Genomic DNA, 17,619 nt, shown 5'->3' on the forward strand with positions numbered 1-17,619 from the left:
TGTTTACTTTAAACCTTGTATGTTGATGAGCCATTTCTGTGTCCAGTGGAAATTTGCTCTGTCTATTCAAGAAAATAAGGAAGTTTATCCATCTAGGTGCAAGGAAAATGTAGGGGGTCGAGGAGAATCTCCCTACTGTGTTGTATAATGATGAGTCACAGTTATGTGGATAAGCATTTATACAGTAAAGCCTTAAAGACCTACCTGTTACTGTCTCTTTTGACTCAGTGACACTAATTAATTCTGTAAATTACCACAATGATCCCTAGGGCATGATTACAAATACAGGTGAAGCTGCCTTATGCCACAGGCTAACGATGATGAAGTGTGAGTCTAGTCACTGGAAAACTACATAGGCTGTGCCCAAAACCTGAAAAGCGTTGTCTTTTCAGACAACATCCAGAGGTATGTAAGCATGGCAGAAGCAAATGTTTGCATAACAGCCTTTCTCTGGAGATGCATCCATCTGGTTGGTAGTCATTAATTAGTCAATTGGTTCTCTGTAATGTTCACTTGAGTTCATTCTAGATCGTTAGCCATTTCCTGTCATTTTCTGCAAATAATTGCTCTAAATGACAATATTTTTATTTGGAATTTGGGAGAAATGTTGTCAGTACTTTATAGAATAAAACAAAAATGTTCATTTTACTCAAAAACGTACCTATAAATAGTAAATCCAGAGAAACTGATAATTTTGCAGTGATCTCTTAATTTTTTCCAGAGCTGTATATAGATATAGCAAATTATATTAACATTTAAATTATACAGTATATACATAACTTAAATTGCACAAATTAAAGAGTCAATAAATAAAGAAAATGGCAGAATACTTACAGATTGCTGCTTGTGCTATTACACTTAATCCCGCATTTCAAATGTAACCCTCCCCTCCTAGTTTTCGTTGATGCAAAATCATTAATGACTATGACATTTCTGCCCAGCAATCACATGGTTGCTACTAATTTTCTCAAGACCACTGAGGCGATCCTGTGTTATGGTGTACCTATGCTGCTGATCATGGTTATTTTATGTTTGTTCAGAATGTAAGAATGCATTATGAACATCCATTATCCTAACCATATAGAGCATTTAAGGCTGAGTAGCCTGTCAATTCGGGGCCCCTTTCTCCCATCGTGATCTTGCGAGCTCTGTGCGTTGTCGCATTAGGTGACTATATCGCCTCTGCCAGGATTCGCTACTGCTTGCATGCATACCTAATGAACGTACTGTTACCGACCGAGAAGTGCGCCTTTCTTAAAACAGAGTACGTCCTCAGACAGTATGTGGTTTGGGACTCAGTCCAGTTATTCTCTGTATAGATGCTCTGACCTGTTTAATTATTCTGTTTTGCAGAAAAATATTTTTGATTAGAAATGATGCAAGAAACAAAATATAAGAACATAAGCTTTGACATGTTGCTATATTTAATGTATTACCAAGATTGTAATAAAGCAGATGGAAACTATGTAGAATGAATTAGCTGGGCCAACTGTCACGAAAGTCTCATGTGCACTTCAATAACCGTTGGGTTTGGTTCTTCAAGTACTAACATTTCTATAACTGAGGACAAATTCCTATTGTGTGCAATCACACTTGGCCAATAATGCTATTTCATAGTCACATTACAAGTGCATTGGATTTGGCTAAATTAAATTATTAGTAAGCCATGTTGCATTCTAGGTACTGGACTAAAAATACTGTACTTATTTTGTACATTCCAAGCATAAATACCTCATCTTAAATATTTCTTAATTAGACCTCATTTGAGTTTAAAAGCCACAGTCGTGAAACATGGCAAATCTCAAACATTTAAAAGGGTAAATATGGATGTGGAATAGACTGTGCGCGCTACAGTATCTCCAAGGTCAGGTTTTAATCAACACAGTTTTAGTATAATGATTCAATTAAAAATAATTTTGAAATAGAGGACTTCCTTCTGAGGTAATGTTGCATGAGATCAAGAGAAAAATGCACCAAAAATGTTTCGGCACAGAGCTGTATTTGCATTAGATGAGAGCTGGCAATGATGATTAACAGGGTATACATACACTACCGGACAAAAGTTTTGAAACACTTGACTGAAATGTTTCTCATGATCTTAAAAATCTTTTGATCTGAAGGCGTATGCTTAAATGTATGAAATTAGTTTTGTAGACAAAAATATAATTGTGCCACCATATTAATTTATTTCAATATAAAACTAACATTTTTTTAAAAAAAAATGTTTTTGAAATTGATGACTTGGACAAAATAATAAAGAAAAGCAGCCAATAAGTGCCCAACATAGATGGGAACTCCTTCAATACTGTTTAAAATGATTAAAATGAAAATGATACCTCAAGAAGTTGGCTGAGAAAATGTCAAGAGTAAATTTCTGCAAATTCTAGGCAAAGGGTGACTACTTTGAAGATGCTAAAATATAACACAGTTTTGATTTATTTGGGATTTTGTTTAGTCACAACATAATTCCCATAGTTCCATTTATGTTCTTCCATAGTTTTGATGACTTTACTATTATTCTAAAATGTGAAAAAAAAAAAAAAATTATAATAAAGAATGAGTAAGTGTTTCAAAACGTTTGACCGGTAGTGTATGTAAACAGTCAAATTAAATATTTACATATTTAACAAATTAATGGATGATAACCACTTCACAGTGAACTAATACCACAAACATGTTAGCATTTTTTAGGATAAAAACTGGAACAGAAAACAGTTCATCTGGGCAATGGGTAATAATTATGTATTATCAGAGAATCTGTATTAGTGCATGGGAAGGCATCTGGAATAAAATGAATAGGATCTGATTTATACAGAATTGATTGTCTATCCATCAGGTTTGTATATTTTAATGAGGTGCTGCAGTCCAGAGGGGCAGCCAGTAAGGGGACATCTGTGGTTGGCTTTGACATACACGTATATACACCTGTAGCAAAACACATAGCCTGAAGTGGAAAGCGCAGTGTCATTGGTGCGCACTTTCCTGCAGAGCGGGCAGAATTTAATATGTGTGTGTGAAGTGTCCTGGCTATGAACGTGTAGAGGTGGTGGAGGTGTTGGAAGGGAGGTCAAGGCCTTAACAGTGCTCTGGTTCTCTGATGAATACCACCACTCTAGAAACCGCAGAAAAAACACTCCGATCGAGAGGCTGGTTGAAAGAGACACAGCAACACCACCAACTGCTGTAGAGATCAGGTGCTGGAGTTTCTTTCCAATGCTAAAACAAAAGAAGGAAAAAATGCTTTAAGCAAATGTTTAAATATTTTGTAGCATACTCGCCATGCGCATAAGGGTGAACTGCACAAATCTTACTAATGTCCCCAAATGTAACCCCAAAATCAAATCATTACTCATCCTCGTGCTATCCCAGATGTGTATGACTTTCTGTCTTCTGCTGAACACAAATGAAGATTTTTAGAAGAATATCTCAGCTCTGTTGGTCCATTCGATGCAAGTGAATGGGTGACCAGAACTTTGAAGCAAGGCAGCACAAATGAAAGGCAGCATAAAAGTAATCCATACGACTCCAGTGGTTAAATCCATGTCTTCAGAAGTGATATGATAGGTGTGGGTGAGAAACAGATCAATATTTATGTCCTTTTTTTTTTTTTTTTTAACTATCAATCTCCACGTTCACTTTCACATTCTTCTTCTTTTGTTTTTGCCGATTTGCATAATTGCATATGGCCACCTACTGGGCGGGGAGGAGAATTTATAGTAAAAAAGGACCTGTTTCTCACCCACACCTATCACATAGCTTCAGAAGACATGGATTTAACCACTGGAATCATTTGGATTACTTTTATGCTGCCTTTATGTGCTTTTTGGAGCTTTGAAGTTCTGGCCACCATTCACTTGCATTGAATGGACCTACAGAGCTGAGATATTCTTCTAAAAATCTTCACTTGTGTTCAGCAGAAGAAGCAAGTCATACAATTTTTAGGTGAACTTCTCCTTTAAGAAATTATACTTTGCATAAAGAAAATTAAGACTTTAAGGCCTTAAAGATTTTTTGCATTGTAATATTTTCATTAAAATTTGTTTTGACAAATTTTTTTTATACATTTTCCAGACAATTAAGCATTAAGCAGTTCCCACACCTTTGGACCAATGAATTTCTACTGTATAAGAAATTAAGAATTATTATATAGATATTGCAATCGCTAAGTGCAATTTCTATGCAATTAAATGTATATGATAAATGTACCTTTGACTGGGGCTCAGTGCTGGGTCTGATAGCTTCAAGCTGCGGATGTCATGAGCTGTGAGGTATGACAATTTAACCCCTGCCAGCCACAAAAGGGGTGAATGTGTCTGTGTTTTGCCAAAGACATACAAAAGCTGTTGGCAGAAGACCCAGCCATTCCAGGCCATGCACACAAAAGGGTACGCGGCCAAAAAAGCTCTGAACAACGTCTGTGTGAAGGACTGTGGCACTCGAATAGAAAAATCATCTTCATCTCTCCGTCGAGCCAAGATTTTTTCCAGTTTGGTGTGAAGGTAAGGTAGGAGAGCCAAGAGGAGCAGGGAGTGCCAGTGCTGTCTGTGGTGGAGTCCCAAGTGGGCAGGACGTGTGCTGTCTGTTCCTACACGCTTCAGACCATAGAAGTTCTCTGAAAATGAGGCGCTGGTGTGGGAGAGGAAATGCTGCTGCAACAGCAAATCCAGGATGCTATAAATCTCATCAACCCTCCTCCAAAGAACTCCATAACGAGCAGGGTGAGACATGGCGAGGATCTGTGGAGAATGGCGTGGCTTTTATACACTACAAAAAAAAATAAAATACTTTGGTCCTACCATGGTTATGGCTTCTTGGGCAAGTATCATGGTAGTTCCATTGTATTCCTTGAAGTACCTTGGCATACGTAAATACCATGGTACATGCAAATGGTTATCAATGGCAAACACCACCAGTAAAAAGTTTGGACACACGACTGAATTTATATGTCATTATCTTTAAAACCTTTTTATCTAAATGTTTATGCTTCAGTGCTTGAAATTAGTTTTCTAGAGAAATATAAATTGGGTCTACATATGAATTTCTTAACAAAACTAAAAGTCATTTGAGTTAAACAGAAGAAGCATCCAATAAGTGTCCAGCATTCATGGGACCTCCTTCCATACTCTTTAAAAAGCATCCCAGGTGGTCCCTCATGAGGTTAAGAGTGTAAATGCTGAAGTCTAGACTAAAATATCTGGAATTTTTTGACACATTTTTGGTCACATAATTCCCATACTTCTGATTGTGTTATTTCATAGTTTTGATGACTTTACTATTATTCTAAAATGTGGAAAATACTAGTAATAAACAAGAATGAGTAGGTGTGTACATAAAGTACCATGATATTACCATCTGATACAATTACTGTTCCATGGTACTACCACTGTACTTTTTTTTAAGGGTCATTACAAAAATTTTGCAAAAAAAAAAAAGTCATCTACGTTGACCCAGGGGTGCACAGCACAACAAAATTAGCAAAGCTTATAAAAGCTGAAAACACAATGGAAAAGCCACAGCAAAGCAAAATTAAGACACAACACAACGAACCTAATTTGTGTGGTGTTGTGTCTTAATTAAGTTACACAACACAATTAAGACACAAATTGTGAAATGTTGTTGTGGCTTAGTTTCGTTGTGTTTGCAGCTTTAATTTGCTTTTATAATTTTGTTGTGTTGTGCACCTCTGGGCCACCATAGTCAATCTTTGTAAAGTGAATAATGAATCGGGATGATTCAGTAAAAATCATTTAAGCCACGCTAAGATGTCAAATGTCTCAAGTACATGCACAAGATCATATGAATGAGTGATAATACCTTCACAGCATGCAGTAAGGCAGGTTTGACAGCATTCATCAAAGAGTCCTGAGCTAAAACTTCAAATATTGACGGTCTGTCTTCAGCTGCAGCTGCGGTGGTCAAGTGTGCACCTCGTTCAGCCATCAAAGCTGGAGCAATACAGCGGTTTGCGAGCAGAAACTTTAACAGTTAAAATAACAACAACAAGTGCTTAACAGCATTTTTAAACTCTTTTACAACGTCCATTTTTATCTTTTTGACAAAATTCTGGCCGAAGTTTCAAAAAATTAATTAAGTAAAAAAAAAAAAAATGCTTATTGTACGAATAAACTGGAAAGAAAGAAAAAAAATCACAATCGCCCTTTCCTGTTAATCCAGTCCATTCCCGTTGTAACAGCGAAGTTCCTCCGGCTTCCAACATCTTCCCGCGTGTTCGTTCCGCCCTTCATTTTTTTTTTTTTTTTTTTTTAAATCAGATTCTGCCAACCTACAACAAAAAGGCACATTATTACAAAAATATTTGTCATTACAGAGTGATAATAAAATAAACCGACTTGTGCAACAAAAGCATTACAATAACATAAAAAGTACTACTAGGAGAGAAAATATAAATGTTTTGTTTGGGGACTTGTCATCCTTTTTACTGCATCAAAATACAGGGACAGCTCCATTTTAAAAACATGTAGCTGGGATGTGTTTTTCAGAATCTACATTTATGTATAAAAAAAACATTTACTAACGCATTACATTATTCAAAACAAAATATTTTTTTCTCAATATTCATACCAAATATTTACAATTTCCCAATAAATCATAGGTTTGACATATCTATTTTGGTTTTGTTTAATTGTATACATAATTTGAAATGGTCTTCACTTGGTTACAATGAAAAAACAAATGTGCTTTTATTTTGAATTTAGAAACAGTTCAGCAAAGAGCCTTCCTAAAACAACAAAAAAGTAACAAGTGAACAAATTAATGAAAACAAAACACATAAACATTTATAAATATAAAACAACAACACTAAATAAATCAAATATGAAAAAAGCACATATAAAGTAAATAAATAAATAAAAAACACAGTTCTTCATTTCGTTATTCCGGGTGCGCGCTCCATCTTCCAGCGCCGACCAATCTGTGTCATTCACCGCATCTTCCATCTCCATTAACCAAATATTCTCATCTCTCTCGTCGATTCAAACATCCTCGGTGGGTATCTGTTATTTAGTGTTTCAGTCAGTTGTCTGAAATATAAGTCGGGCGTGGCAGAAGGTTGTACGGGTTAATTCAGTCGAGAATGTTCCTGCTTCCAGGGTTTTCACTAGCTTAGCATTGCTGGACCATTTCAGTGTCACGCCCAATTAATACATCTAATAGTCATTAAACATCTGAGGTAAACATTACATATGACATACATTGTTTCTGTTTGCACTCATCAGTTGTTTCTGTGTTTATTCATGTAACATATGAACTATATGACATTTTTATGAAATTGCTAAGTGCAAATAAAGTGTGTTTTAGGTGATTTTTTTATTTTAATTTTATTATTTATTTATTTATTTATTTATTTTTTGCTTATAGACCTTGTCAAAGGTTGTTGATTTCAGCAAAATTTCGACTGTCAATATGCTTTATGTAATTTCAGATTTGAGAAGCTGTCAGAATGACTGACTCAAAGTACTTCACCACGAACAAAAAAGGCAAGTGTTTGTTAAATTAAAGTATATTATGTTAGCAATATCATTATATCAGCCAACAGGCACCTTGCTCTCTTGATATTAGTATCAGCAGCGGCCATATCGAATGAGCACTTATCATGTTATTGCACTTGTGTTTCAGGTGAGATATTTGAACTGAAGGCCGAACTGAATAATGAGAAGAAGGAGAAGAGGAAAGAGGCGGTGAAGAAAGTCATCGCAGCTATGACAGTGGGCAAGGATGTCAGGTATGGCAGCTCATTTCGCAACATTAAACTGGTGCCACACTAGCCGATTTTTCCAGTAATTTTCAGATGTGAGTATCATTAACATAATCGCTGGCCAGGCGGAGGGAGATGAAGTGCACATTAAGGTATGCACACCTCCGCCACCGCCATCTGTTGGCAGTGCCCAGCTACGACTCCGGAGGCTGCTCAAATTTCTGCCACACCACAGAGCGCAACTCGCATATTTTCCATTAAATTAAACCCAAATCATTATCAAAGGACGTAGATTATTTACTTTAGCGTTCTTCATTCATGAAGAAGGGAAAAACCTTGGTAACTTTTGTGTGTACTGTCTGCAACCTGAACCGTATCGACGTGCCCCGTGTTTGATACCTGTGCTTTGTCCTAGCCGCGACGCGGCGTGGCGCTTCTCGGCCGGTGTGCGACCGCCTTTAGCGTCCGCCAGCGGGAGGATGTAAATCAGCTCTGGACTCCCTGCTGAGTTAATGGCTTAAAAAATGTAAAAGCACATCAGACTTGCTTGAAAAAATCATTCTGTTGCCGGGGTGGGCTCTTGTGTTCTCGTCAAGTGCCCATTGAGCTTCTTCTTTTACTGTAGAACTGACAAGACGTCAAGCTGATCTGAATGTCGCTTCATCGCACTCAGCTGCAAATCATCACAAATACTAACTGTAATGCATAGTGATTCTGTCACCGAGTGTTTTTCCTGCATTTTTCTCCTTTACTAAAATGACTTTAGAAAAGAGGAGACACTACAGTCTGTTTTTATTGAACGTAATTTCTTTACTCACTGAAAGCAGCATATGGACTTACACGTTCTGCGGCATGTCTCGAGGGGTTAAATAAATGCACAATCACGCACTTTTACAAAGTATGTTACTCAATGAATTGCTTCCTAAGGGTGTTTTCATACCTGGCTCGTTTTGAACAATTGTTTTGGAACCTGGTACATTTTCTCCCTTGGTTCAGTTCATACAGGCATATAAGAACACGGCAATTGCACTCAGATCCGCACCAAAACAATCGGTCCGAGATTACCTGGATGGAGAAGGAATCTGTAGGTCAGCTCGTCACTTTAATTCATCATCAAAATAAGCAAATACAGCCTTTTGGTAGCTACTGTATGTTAGAAATGCAAATCGATCTTCATGATCGCTTGTCTCATTTAGATAGTGCCAAAACAGACACAGGTAGGACAGCCTGCAACTTTCTGACATAAAAATGTGGCTTCACTCTTTCTGTGTGTAAGTGTGTGTGCAAGTATTCAGCCACTAGAGGGAGAGAGAGAGCGAGAGAGCTCTGACCATGAGAACAGGTACTTTTCAAATCTGAAATAATGCAAAAGCAACTAATGATGGATTAAAATAAACACTATGAAAATTTTACCTAAAATGTTTTGTTTCAGCACAAATCAAGCAAGCTACAGGTCTGGAAAATCCCTAAATTACTCTATTGCGATTGTTCATGGTACTCCTGTTGTTATTCCGGTGAGCTCCACGTGACAGGGACTTAGAATTTGTCATACCTCCGACTGAAGAGAGCGAGATCTCAGCAAAACAGTCTGCATGTGTGACACCCTCGGTCAAAATCGAATTGTGTAGCTCCGGCTTTACATAACCAAAGGTGCTTCCTTGCCTCTTTGTAATGCCACTTCTCATGTTATTGTAAAGCTGAAAAGATATTGTGATGTATTACATATGTGATTAATATAAGGATGAGAATTAAGCTCATATTTTAACATGCTTCTTTAGTTCCTTATTTCCAGATGTGGTGAACTGCATGCAGACTGATAACCTGGAGCTGAAGAAACTGGTCTACCTGTACCTTATGAACTATGCCAAGAGCCAGCCTGACATGGCCATCATGGCCGTTAACAGCTTTGTCAAGGTAAGACTTTCTGTTATTGGTATTAGTTGAGTTTGGATCAATCTGATCCGAAGTTAATGTTGAATATTGCGGTATCTTAAACAATAGTTCACACAGAAATGAAAAGGAGAAACGTTCAAGATTATCCCAGTCCCTCTTTTTAATAAAATGGTAGCGGAAAGTGATTCTGCTTTCGAGCTTCATAAGGATCATAAAAGTAGTCCATGCAACTTGTGCATCATATTCTAAGTCTTTTGAAGGCATATGATAGGTTTTGGTGAGAAACAACATGAAAACCCAAATTATTTATTAACATATTGTTTGCATGCAATTGTTGTCAGTATTGATTTGTGCAATTCCTTCATATTGTCTAACGTTGCACTCTGCCTCATTCAGGACTGTGAGGATCCAAACCCACTGATCCGAGCTCTGGCTGTGCGCACTATGGGCTGCATCCGTGTGGATAAGATCACAGAGTACTTGTGTGAGCCTCTACGGAAGTGTTTGAAGGATGAAGACCCCTATGTGAGGAAGACTGCAGCAGTGTGTGTGGCCAAGCTGCATGACATAAACGCCCAGATGGTGGAGGACCAGGGCTTCCTGGATTCTCTCAGGGACCTGATCGCTGACTCCAACCCCATGGTTAGACAAACTTTTGTCATTTTATTTAATGAATATTGTGGTATTAGGCGAGACAAAATAGCACAAAGGCCTTTTTATAAAACAAATAGTTCGGACACTTAATTGTGATTGGATGAGCCACATTCAAAGCTGTTGTAAAATGACTATAAACGCACATTCTGTATTAATTCTGTTTTATGTTGCTACAGTGCTTGCCAACCACAAACAACTTACAGTTAGCATAATTAATATTTATTAGCAAACAAATGTAACTAATGCAATTTAATTTTGTGTCTATATAATATTGCTGTTGTTGCTGCTTTATAAAAGCAATAAGCCATGGGTTAAAATCACTGTTACTGACTCGAGTGGCTTATTGCTTTGTTTTATCACACCTCTGCCTTAAAGAAAGACAAAACCTGGAATTTAGCTGATATAAGTTGTTGATGCTGATGTTTTGAGCTGGGCAGTGCATCTTAGTGATATAAGAAATAGATTTGTCCATGTTCTTTGCTTTGTTTTCAAATTTTAGAGCTTACACTTCTCTTCAGCATTCATAGTAACTCAGGGTTTGTGGCATATTGTGATTTTTAGAAGAATATTTCAGCTCTGTTGGTCCTCGCAATGCAAGTGAATGGGTGCCACAATTTTGATGTGCCTAAAAGCAAGTTAAGGTAGCATAAAAGTCATCCGTACGACTCCAGTGTTTTAATCCATGTCTTCAGAAGCGATATGATAGGTGTGGGTAAGAAACAGATCCATCTTTAAGTCTTTTTTTGCTAGAAATTCTTCTCCCTGCCCAGTAGGTGGTGATATGCATGAAGAATGTGTGTTACCATTAACACAAGAAGAAGAATGTGAAAGTTAAAGAGAGATTGAGCAGGGAGGAGAATTTGTAGTAAAAAAGGACTTAAATATTGATCTGTTTCTCACCCACACCTATCATATCTCTTCTGAAGACATGGATTACACCACTGGATTCTGACTTATGTGGTTTTTGGAGCTTCAAAGTTCTGGTCACCATTCACTTGCATTGTGAGGACCAAAAGAGCTGAGAAATTCTTCTAAAAATCTTCATTTGAGTTTAGCAGATGAAAGAAAGTCATTCAAATCTGGGATGGCATAAGTGTGTGTAAATGAGGAGAGAATTTTCATTTTGGGGTGAACTATTCCTTTAACATCAGGTATCTCCCATGGGGGTTGTCCCTTTTATAAATGTACTGTAAGTTGCTTTGGATAGTAGTGTCTTCTAAACTTACTAACCTTTACTCTTTTCTGAATTTTTCATAGGTTGTGGCTAACGCAGTTGCTGCTCTTTCTGAGATCAGTGAATCACACCCCAACAGCAACCTTCTGGATCTGAATCCTCAGAACATCAACAAGCTCCTGACGGCCCTCAATGAGTGCACTGAGTGGGGCCAGATCTTCATCCTGGACTGCCTGTCCAATTACAACCCCAAAGACGAGCGTGAGGCCCAGAGGTGAGGGACCAAGAATTCTCATAAGCACTGATTTACCTTCTTGATAGGTGTATGTGTGATTATGGAGAGTGAATTTAGCTGTTTTGGTAGAAAATACTGATATAGACATGGTTAGATGAACATGTTACTATGAGACAGTGTTTGCCAGTGTTTTGTGTGGAAGAATTTGTTTATCTCTCAATGTTTTTGAATCCTTCAAAAGTCTGGATCAGTTAATCTTCTGACAGGCAAATTTTCTTTTTGTCCTGTCACTGTTAATTTGCATAGAAAGTAACAAACTAAATGAAAGGCTCTATAAGGACTGTGTTACTTGCCCTGATGGCTTAAACCTCTCATTTTCCAACCAGTAAATGTCAACATGCTGGTTCTTGCACTTTGATTATCAGCTGAAGAAGATGAATTATATACTCTAGCCCTGATGTGTAATCGTATTAGTTTTTATTTAAAGATTGTGAACTGCACTGCAGGAGAAAAAATGGGAATGCTTATCGCTTTTTCTTACAGACCTACTTCAAGATGATATTTCAATTTGGAGATGAGACTTACTCCATATTTAGCTAGTCGGAGGCTCTAATTTATGCACATGATATTTGATTTCCTTTTCAGACCCTTATAAAGAGAGAAATATATATGTTTGGAATAAGCCTGTGAGAGGAAACTGAGGCTTGGATTTACTTTCTGTAGAATCTGTAGAAATGTGTATAGTATATTATGATGTTAAAGGATAATTTCACCCAAAAATGAAAATTCTCTCATCATTTACTCACCCTCATGCCATCCCAGATGTGTAGGACTTTCTTCTGCAGAACACAAATTAAGATTTTTGGAAGAATATTTCAGCTCTGTAGGTCCATACAATGCAAGTGAATGGTGGCCAGAACTCTGAAGGTCCAAAAAGGACATAAAGGCAGCATAAAAGTAATCCATACAACTCCAGTTGTTTAATCCATGTCTTCCATGTAATCCATCCAAGTGACGCATGCGCAGAGCACTAGATGGCACTATAGGAAGCGTCATTGAAGTCACGATTGCTCCGGAGACTGCTGTCAAGATTAATAGTAAAAAGGAATTACATTTTGGTCTGTTCTCACCCAAAACTGATTGGATCACTTCAAAACAGTGGAGTCATATGAATTACTTCTATGTTTCCTTTATGTGATATTTGGACCTACAGAATTCTGGTCACCATTCACTTGCATTGTATGGACCTACAGAGCTGAAATGTTCTTCTAAAAATCTTTGTTTGTGTTCTGCAGAAGAAAGAAAGTCATACACATGGCATGAGGGTGAGTAAATGATGAGAGAAATTTCATTTTGGGGTAAACTATCCCTTTAATAAATTTGTATATCATGCAAATATGTAATATTGGCAATACAGATTGCTTTACAATTGCCTTAATCGCAAGATTAGATTTGCCAAGTTTTTCTTGGAAACATCAAATCAGAGAAATTTAAGCTGGCTCTAACCTGATTTTGTTTTCTGGTTTGTTTCTAACCTGAAATTATTATTATTAATTGTATTCAGTGAAAAATGTTTAATAAACAAAGAATGTTTGGTGAAATCCACATCAGTATTGTCAGTGAATTGTAGTTTCAGTTTAGCAGAAATCACTCAGTGATGCAGAAATATGCAATTCTGTTTGAGCAATAACAATACAATTCCTGGTTACACTTTACATTACATTAAGGTTCCATCTGTTAACATTAGTTAATATGAACTAACAATGAACAATACCTTTACAGCATTTATTAATCTTTGTTAATGTCAATTACTACATTTATTATTATTTTTTTTAATCAATATGTTAGAGTTAATGCACTATGAACTAACAATGAACACACTATGAACTAACAATGAACAATTGCATTTGTATTGATCATTGTTAGTTTATGATACTTATTGCATTTTCTAATGTTAACAAATGGAACATTATTATAAAATGCTATCAAAATCATTCTCATTCTGATGATGATATCCAAAGAAAGTAATTAAACGTAATGGTACCCAGGACAGAATCTTGAGGGGTGCCACATTTTGTCTTTTTTTTTTTTTTCTGTGTATTTCCCACTAAAATAAAGACAGAATTTTATTTCTGGAGAGCTATAAACCAATTAAGGACTGTGCCAGAGAGCCCTGTTGATGATAATTTTCTTTATTATTTGTGTCAAAGGCTTAAATCCATTGTGCAAAGGCACCAGGATGAACGTTTTGCAATCCATGTTCAGTTTGAGATCAACATTTTTCATAGGAGCATTTTCAGTACTGTTCAAGTTTTACTTATTTGTTGTTATTTTATTTGTTTATTTCTTTATATTTAGCAAAAAAACAAAAAAAGCCTGACATTATAAAATTATAGGTAAAAATAATTTGTGGTTTGAGGACCTGTCAGTTGCAGAAAGAAAAATTAAACATCCCTCCTTTGTCTCTTTTAGTATCTGTGAGCGTGTGACCCCACGTCTCTCTCATGCTAACTCGGCCGTGGTGCTGTCGGCGGTGAAGGTACTGATGAAGTTTCTGGAGCTCCTGCCCAAAGACTCGGACTACTACAACACCCTGCTGAAGAAGCTCTCCCCTCCCCTCGTCACGCTGCTGTCTGGGGAGCCGGAGGTGCAGTATGTGGCCCTCAGGAACATCAACCTTATTGTGCAGAAACGGTTAGACTGCTGTCCTTATTTTGTAGTTCCCTATCTGTCACTCACTCGACGTTGTGTCGATGTAGTGACACTTGGGGTCACTCTTGGAGCCCGAAACACCTCTGATCTTTTGAAAAAAAGCCAATGAGAATTTGGCGAGTGGAATTTGCATGCCACTCCCCCGGACATACGGGTATAAAAGGAGCTGGTATGCAACCACTCATTCAGATTTTCTCTTCAGTGCACTGAATACAATTCCTCTAGAAAAAAAAAAAAACTAACCTCGCTAAAGACTTCTCAATTTGATGGCATATTTCAGCGGCTTCTCCCCCTCTGTGCCTGTGCAGCGCAGAGAACGCCCCTGGGCGCTTCGGCAGAGCAAAAAAAAAGAGTATATTCTGAAAAGGGTATATTTTCTTTTCATAAAAGAGCGGCACACACAGAACGTCTTTTTAAAGATGCCTTTTTGTTTTTGTGTTATTCCTGGTTGTGGTCGCTATCTCTCCGCTTCCGATGGCCACGATCGCTGTCTTGTGTGTCTGGGCGCTGCCCACGTGGAGACATCGTTCGTGGATGGATCATGTCCTCATTGCGAGAACATGACCATGGCAATGTTGCAGTCGTGGCTTGCATTCGTAAGAAAGCAATCCACCCCAGCGGCTTCCCGCCTCGGTCCTTCTACCTACGGGTATGAAACCGTGCCGTTTAGCACTGGGGGCGATTTGGGGACCTCAATGGGACCACCTCCGCCGGGTATCCCCCCCACGGACCTCCCATTCCCCAGCACGCTCACTTGCCCCGATCGCGTGCTCAGACGAGATCGCCGGCTCTCTGTAGGTTTACGTCGTCTCTGACGGAACCCTCCACTCTCCCCTGAAACCTCACGGCTCAATGATTGGTTCCTGGGCTCGGGGCGCCACTCACAGCTGCGCCCCGCCCCAGTTCCTTTCTTCCCGGAAGTGCATGAGGAGCTGACAAGGTTGTGGGAGGCACCTTTTACTGCCCGGTCCCGATCTTTCAGCTTCCCCGCTCTCGCTACCCTCGATGGTGGAGCAGCCAGGGGGTATTCGGCGCCCGAAGCTCCCGTCCAAGGCCTGTAGGTTTACGTCGTCTCTGACGGCTAAGGCCTACGGTGCCGCTGGACAAGCCGCCTCCGCCCTGCACGCCATGGCTCTCCTGCAAGTACACCAAGCCAAGGTGCTAAAAGAACTGCACGAGGGTAGTTCTGACCTGGGATTGTGACCGACCTCGCTCTCCGGTGAAGAAGCAGATGGAGGCTATAAAACACATCCTGCCCCGGCGCGGCTCAAGATCCCGCACCCTGTCTGCTCGTCGCCAAGGGCGTCTCCCTGCAGCAACATCTCTGGCTCTGCCACAGCCCACCCCCATGGCCCGGCCCCGGTGTGCAGCCCATCATAGGAAGCAGACGCCTCCCGTCTCACGGCCAGCCGCCAAGAAACCGAGGAAGGCTTCGAAACTGCCATGAGACCCAGGGGCAAAGAGACCCATCTCTCTGGAACTGGTGCACAGACCACTCCATCCCCCGGTGGAGGGCCGGGAGGAGAATCTTTTGTTTCTTTTTTTGCCGCATGCCCCAGAGGCTGCGGTACCCAAAGGTTCAGCAAAAGAGCAGTTTCCTTGTTTCCTGGGTCACATGTCTGGTGTACATGGCCATCATCATGACCACCGTCCACCGTTCCTTTTTGGCAGGGTTGGTGCTCCAGCGGCGGACCCCCCACCCCTGGGCGCCCAGCTGTGGCACGAATACCCACACACGGGATTAGTGCCGATAGACCTCGGGGACGAGACTCCTCCCCCCTCCTCGGCCAATCTCATGGTGGGCGGCAGGAGCCAGGTAAGTTCTTTTGATGTCCCTCGACTCAGCACGGCCACGGGGCTCCCCTCGACGTGGCACCTCGAGCTCCTCGGGCACCTGACCTGGACCGTCCGACTTGGCTACACGATTCGGTTCGCCAGCATCCGCTTCACCTCGGTGAAGGGCGAGAACGCTGCTACCTTGTGTGCGGAGATCGCGAACCTCCTGAGCAAGGGTGCGATAGAGCCTGTCCCTCCAGCCGAGATGAGGAAAGGGTTCTACAGCCCTTACTTCACGAAGGTCACGGAGGCAGCCCTTGCCCCGCTAAGGGAAGTGGGCATCCGCATTCTCAACTATCTCAATGACTGGCTGATCTTGGCTCACTCTCGAGAGTTGCTATGCGCACACAGGGACCTCGTGCTCCGGCACCTCAACCAACTGGGGCTTCGGGTCAACTGGGAAAAGAGCAAGCTCTCCCCGGTTCAGAGCATCTCTTTTCTCGGTCTGGAGTTGGACTCTATCTCGATGACAGTGCGTTTCACGAATGAACGCACTCAGTTGGTGCTGAACTGTCTGAAGGCATTCAGATGGAGGACAGCAGTTCCACTGAAAATTTTTCAGAGGCTCCTGGGGCATATGTCATCCTCAGCGACGGCCACACCGCTCGGGTTGATGCATATGAGACCGCTTCAGCACTGGCTTCAGACTCAAGTCCCGAGATGGGCATGGCACCGCGGGACACATTGCGTGGCCATCACGCCGATTTGTCACCGCCTCTTCAGCATTTGAACCGACATGGCAATTCTACGGGCAGGGGTTCCCATAGAGCAGGTCTCCAGACACGTCATGGTTACAACAGACGCCTCCAAGATGGGCTGGGGCGCCGTATGCAATGGGCACACAGCCGCCGGTTCTTGGACTGAAGGAAGGACCTTCTTTCTCAGGGATGGAGCGCCATCTGGCACCCACGACCAGACCTCTGGAATCTCCATGTCTGGCCCTTGGACTTAAGTGGCCTACCGCCCGCAGTGGTAGACACGATCACTCAGGTTAGGGCTCCCTCTACGAGGCGCCTGTATGCCTTGAAGTGGTGTCTGTTCGCTAAGTGGTGTTCTTCCCGATGAGAAGACCCCCAGAGATGCGCAGTCGGATCAGTGCTTTCCTTCCTGCAGGAGAGGTTGGAGGGGCGGCTGTCCCCTTCCACCTTGAAGGTGTATGTAGCCGCTATTTCGGCTAATCACGATGCAGTAGATGGGGAAGCACAACTAGATCATCAGGTTCCTGAGAGGTGCAAGGAGGTTGAACCCCTCTAGACCGTGCCTCATTCCCCCGGGGGACCACTCTGTAGTCCTTCAGGGTCTACGAGGAGCTCCCTTTGAGCCCTTGGAGTCAGCTGAGCTTAAGGCACTCTCTTTCAAGACTGCCCTCCTGACTGCGCACACTTCCATCAAGAGGATAGG

The 17,619-nt window shown here is 40.7% G+C and overlaps 2 protein-coding genes across 4 annotated transcripts in view; one reads left to right on the top strand and one right to left on the bottom strand.

Moving 5' to 3' along the window:
- Positions 1-574: 574 nt before the first annotated feature.
- On the bottom strand, positions 575-6,194 carry LOC127434956 (peroxisome assembly protein 12-like). Of its 2 annotated transcripts, none has more exons than XM_051688021.1 (3): positions 5,815-5,949; positions 4,207-4,764; positions 575-3,216 (listed from the first exon to the last, which is right to left on the bottom strand). In XM_051688021.1, exons 2-3 carry the CDS (start codon positions 4,725-4,727, stop codon positions 2,826-2,828), a joined length of 912 nt encoding a protein of 303 aa, XP_051543981.1. In that variant the 5' UTR covers positions 4,728-4,764; positions 5,815-5,949; the 3' UTR covers positions 575-2,825. The 2 variants fall into 2 exon arrangements, with proteins under 2 accessions (XP_051543981.1, XP_051543971.1); XM_051688011.1 differs by having other exon boundaries at positions 577-3,216; positions 4,207-4,736; positions 5,815-6,194.
- A 699-nt stretch (positions 6,195-6,893) lies between these two features.
- The window catches only part of LOC127434931 (AP-1 complex subunit beta-1), a 79,059-nt gene continuing 68,333 nt past the window's right edge, over positions 6,894-17,619 (top strand). The window contains exons 1-7 of one of the 2 annotated variants that reach the window (XM_051687985.1): positions 6,894-7,005; positions 7,442-7,496; positions 7,636-7,741; positions 9,493-9,628; positions 10,004-10,249; positions 11,519-11,709; positions 14,143-14,364. In XM_051687985.1, coding sequence (XP_051543945.1) covers positions 7,460-7,496; positions 7,636-7,741; positions 9,493-9,628; positions 10,004-10,249; positions 11,519-11,709; positions 14,143-14,364 — 938 coding nt within the window. In that variant the 5' untranslated portion in view covers positions 6,894-7,005; positions 7,442-7,459. Of the gene's footprint in view, positions 7,006-7,057; positions 7,190-7,441; positions 7,497-7,635; positions 7,742-9,492; positions 9,629-10,003; positions 10,250-11,518; positions 11,710-14,142; positions 14,365-17,619 lie in introns of those variants that run through there. The other variant, XM_051687990.1, reaches the window with a different exon arrangement.

The sequence above is a fragment of the Myxocyprinus asiaticus genome, chromosome 4 (assembly GCF_019703515.2).
Source record: "Myxocyprinus asiaticus isolate MX2 ecotype Aquarium Trade chromosome 4, UBuf_Myxa_2, whole genome shotgun sequence".
NCBI classification, from domain to species: Eukaryota; Metazoa; Chordata; class Actinopteri; order Cypriniformes; family Catostomidae; genus Myxocyprinus; species Myxocyprinus asiaticus.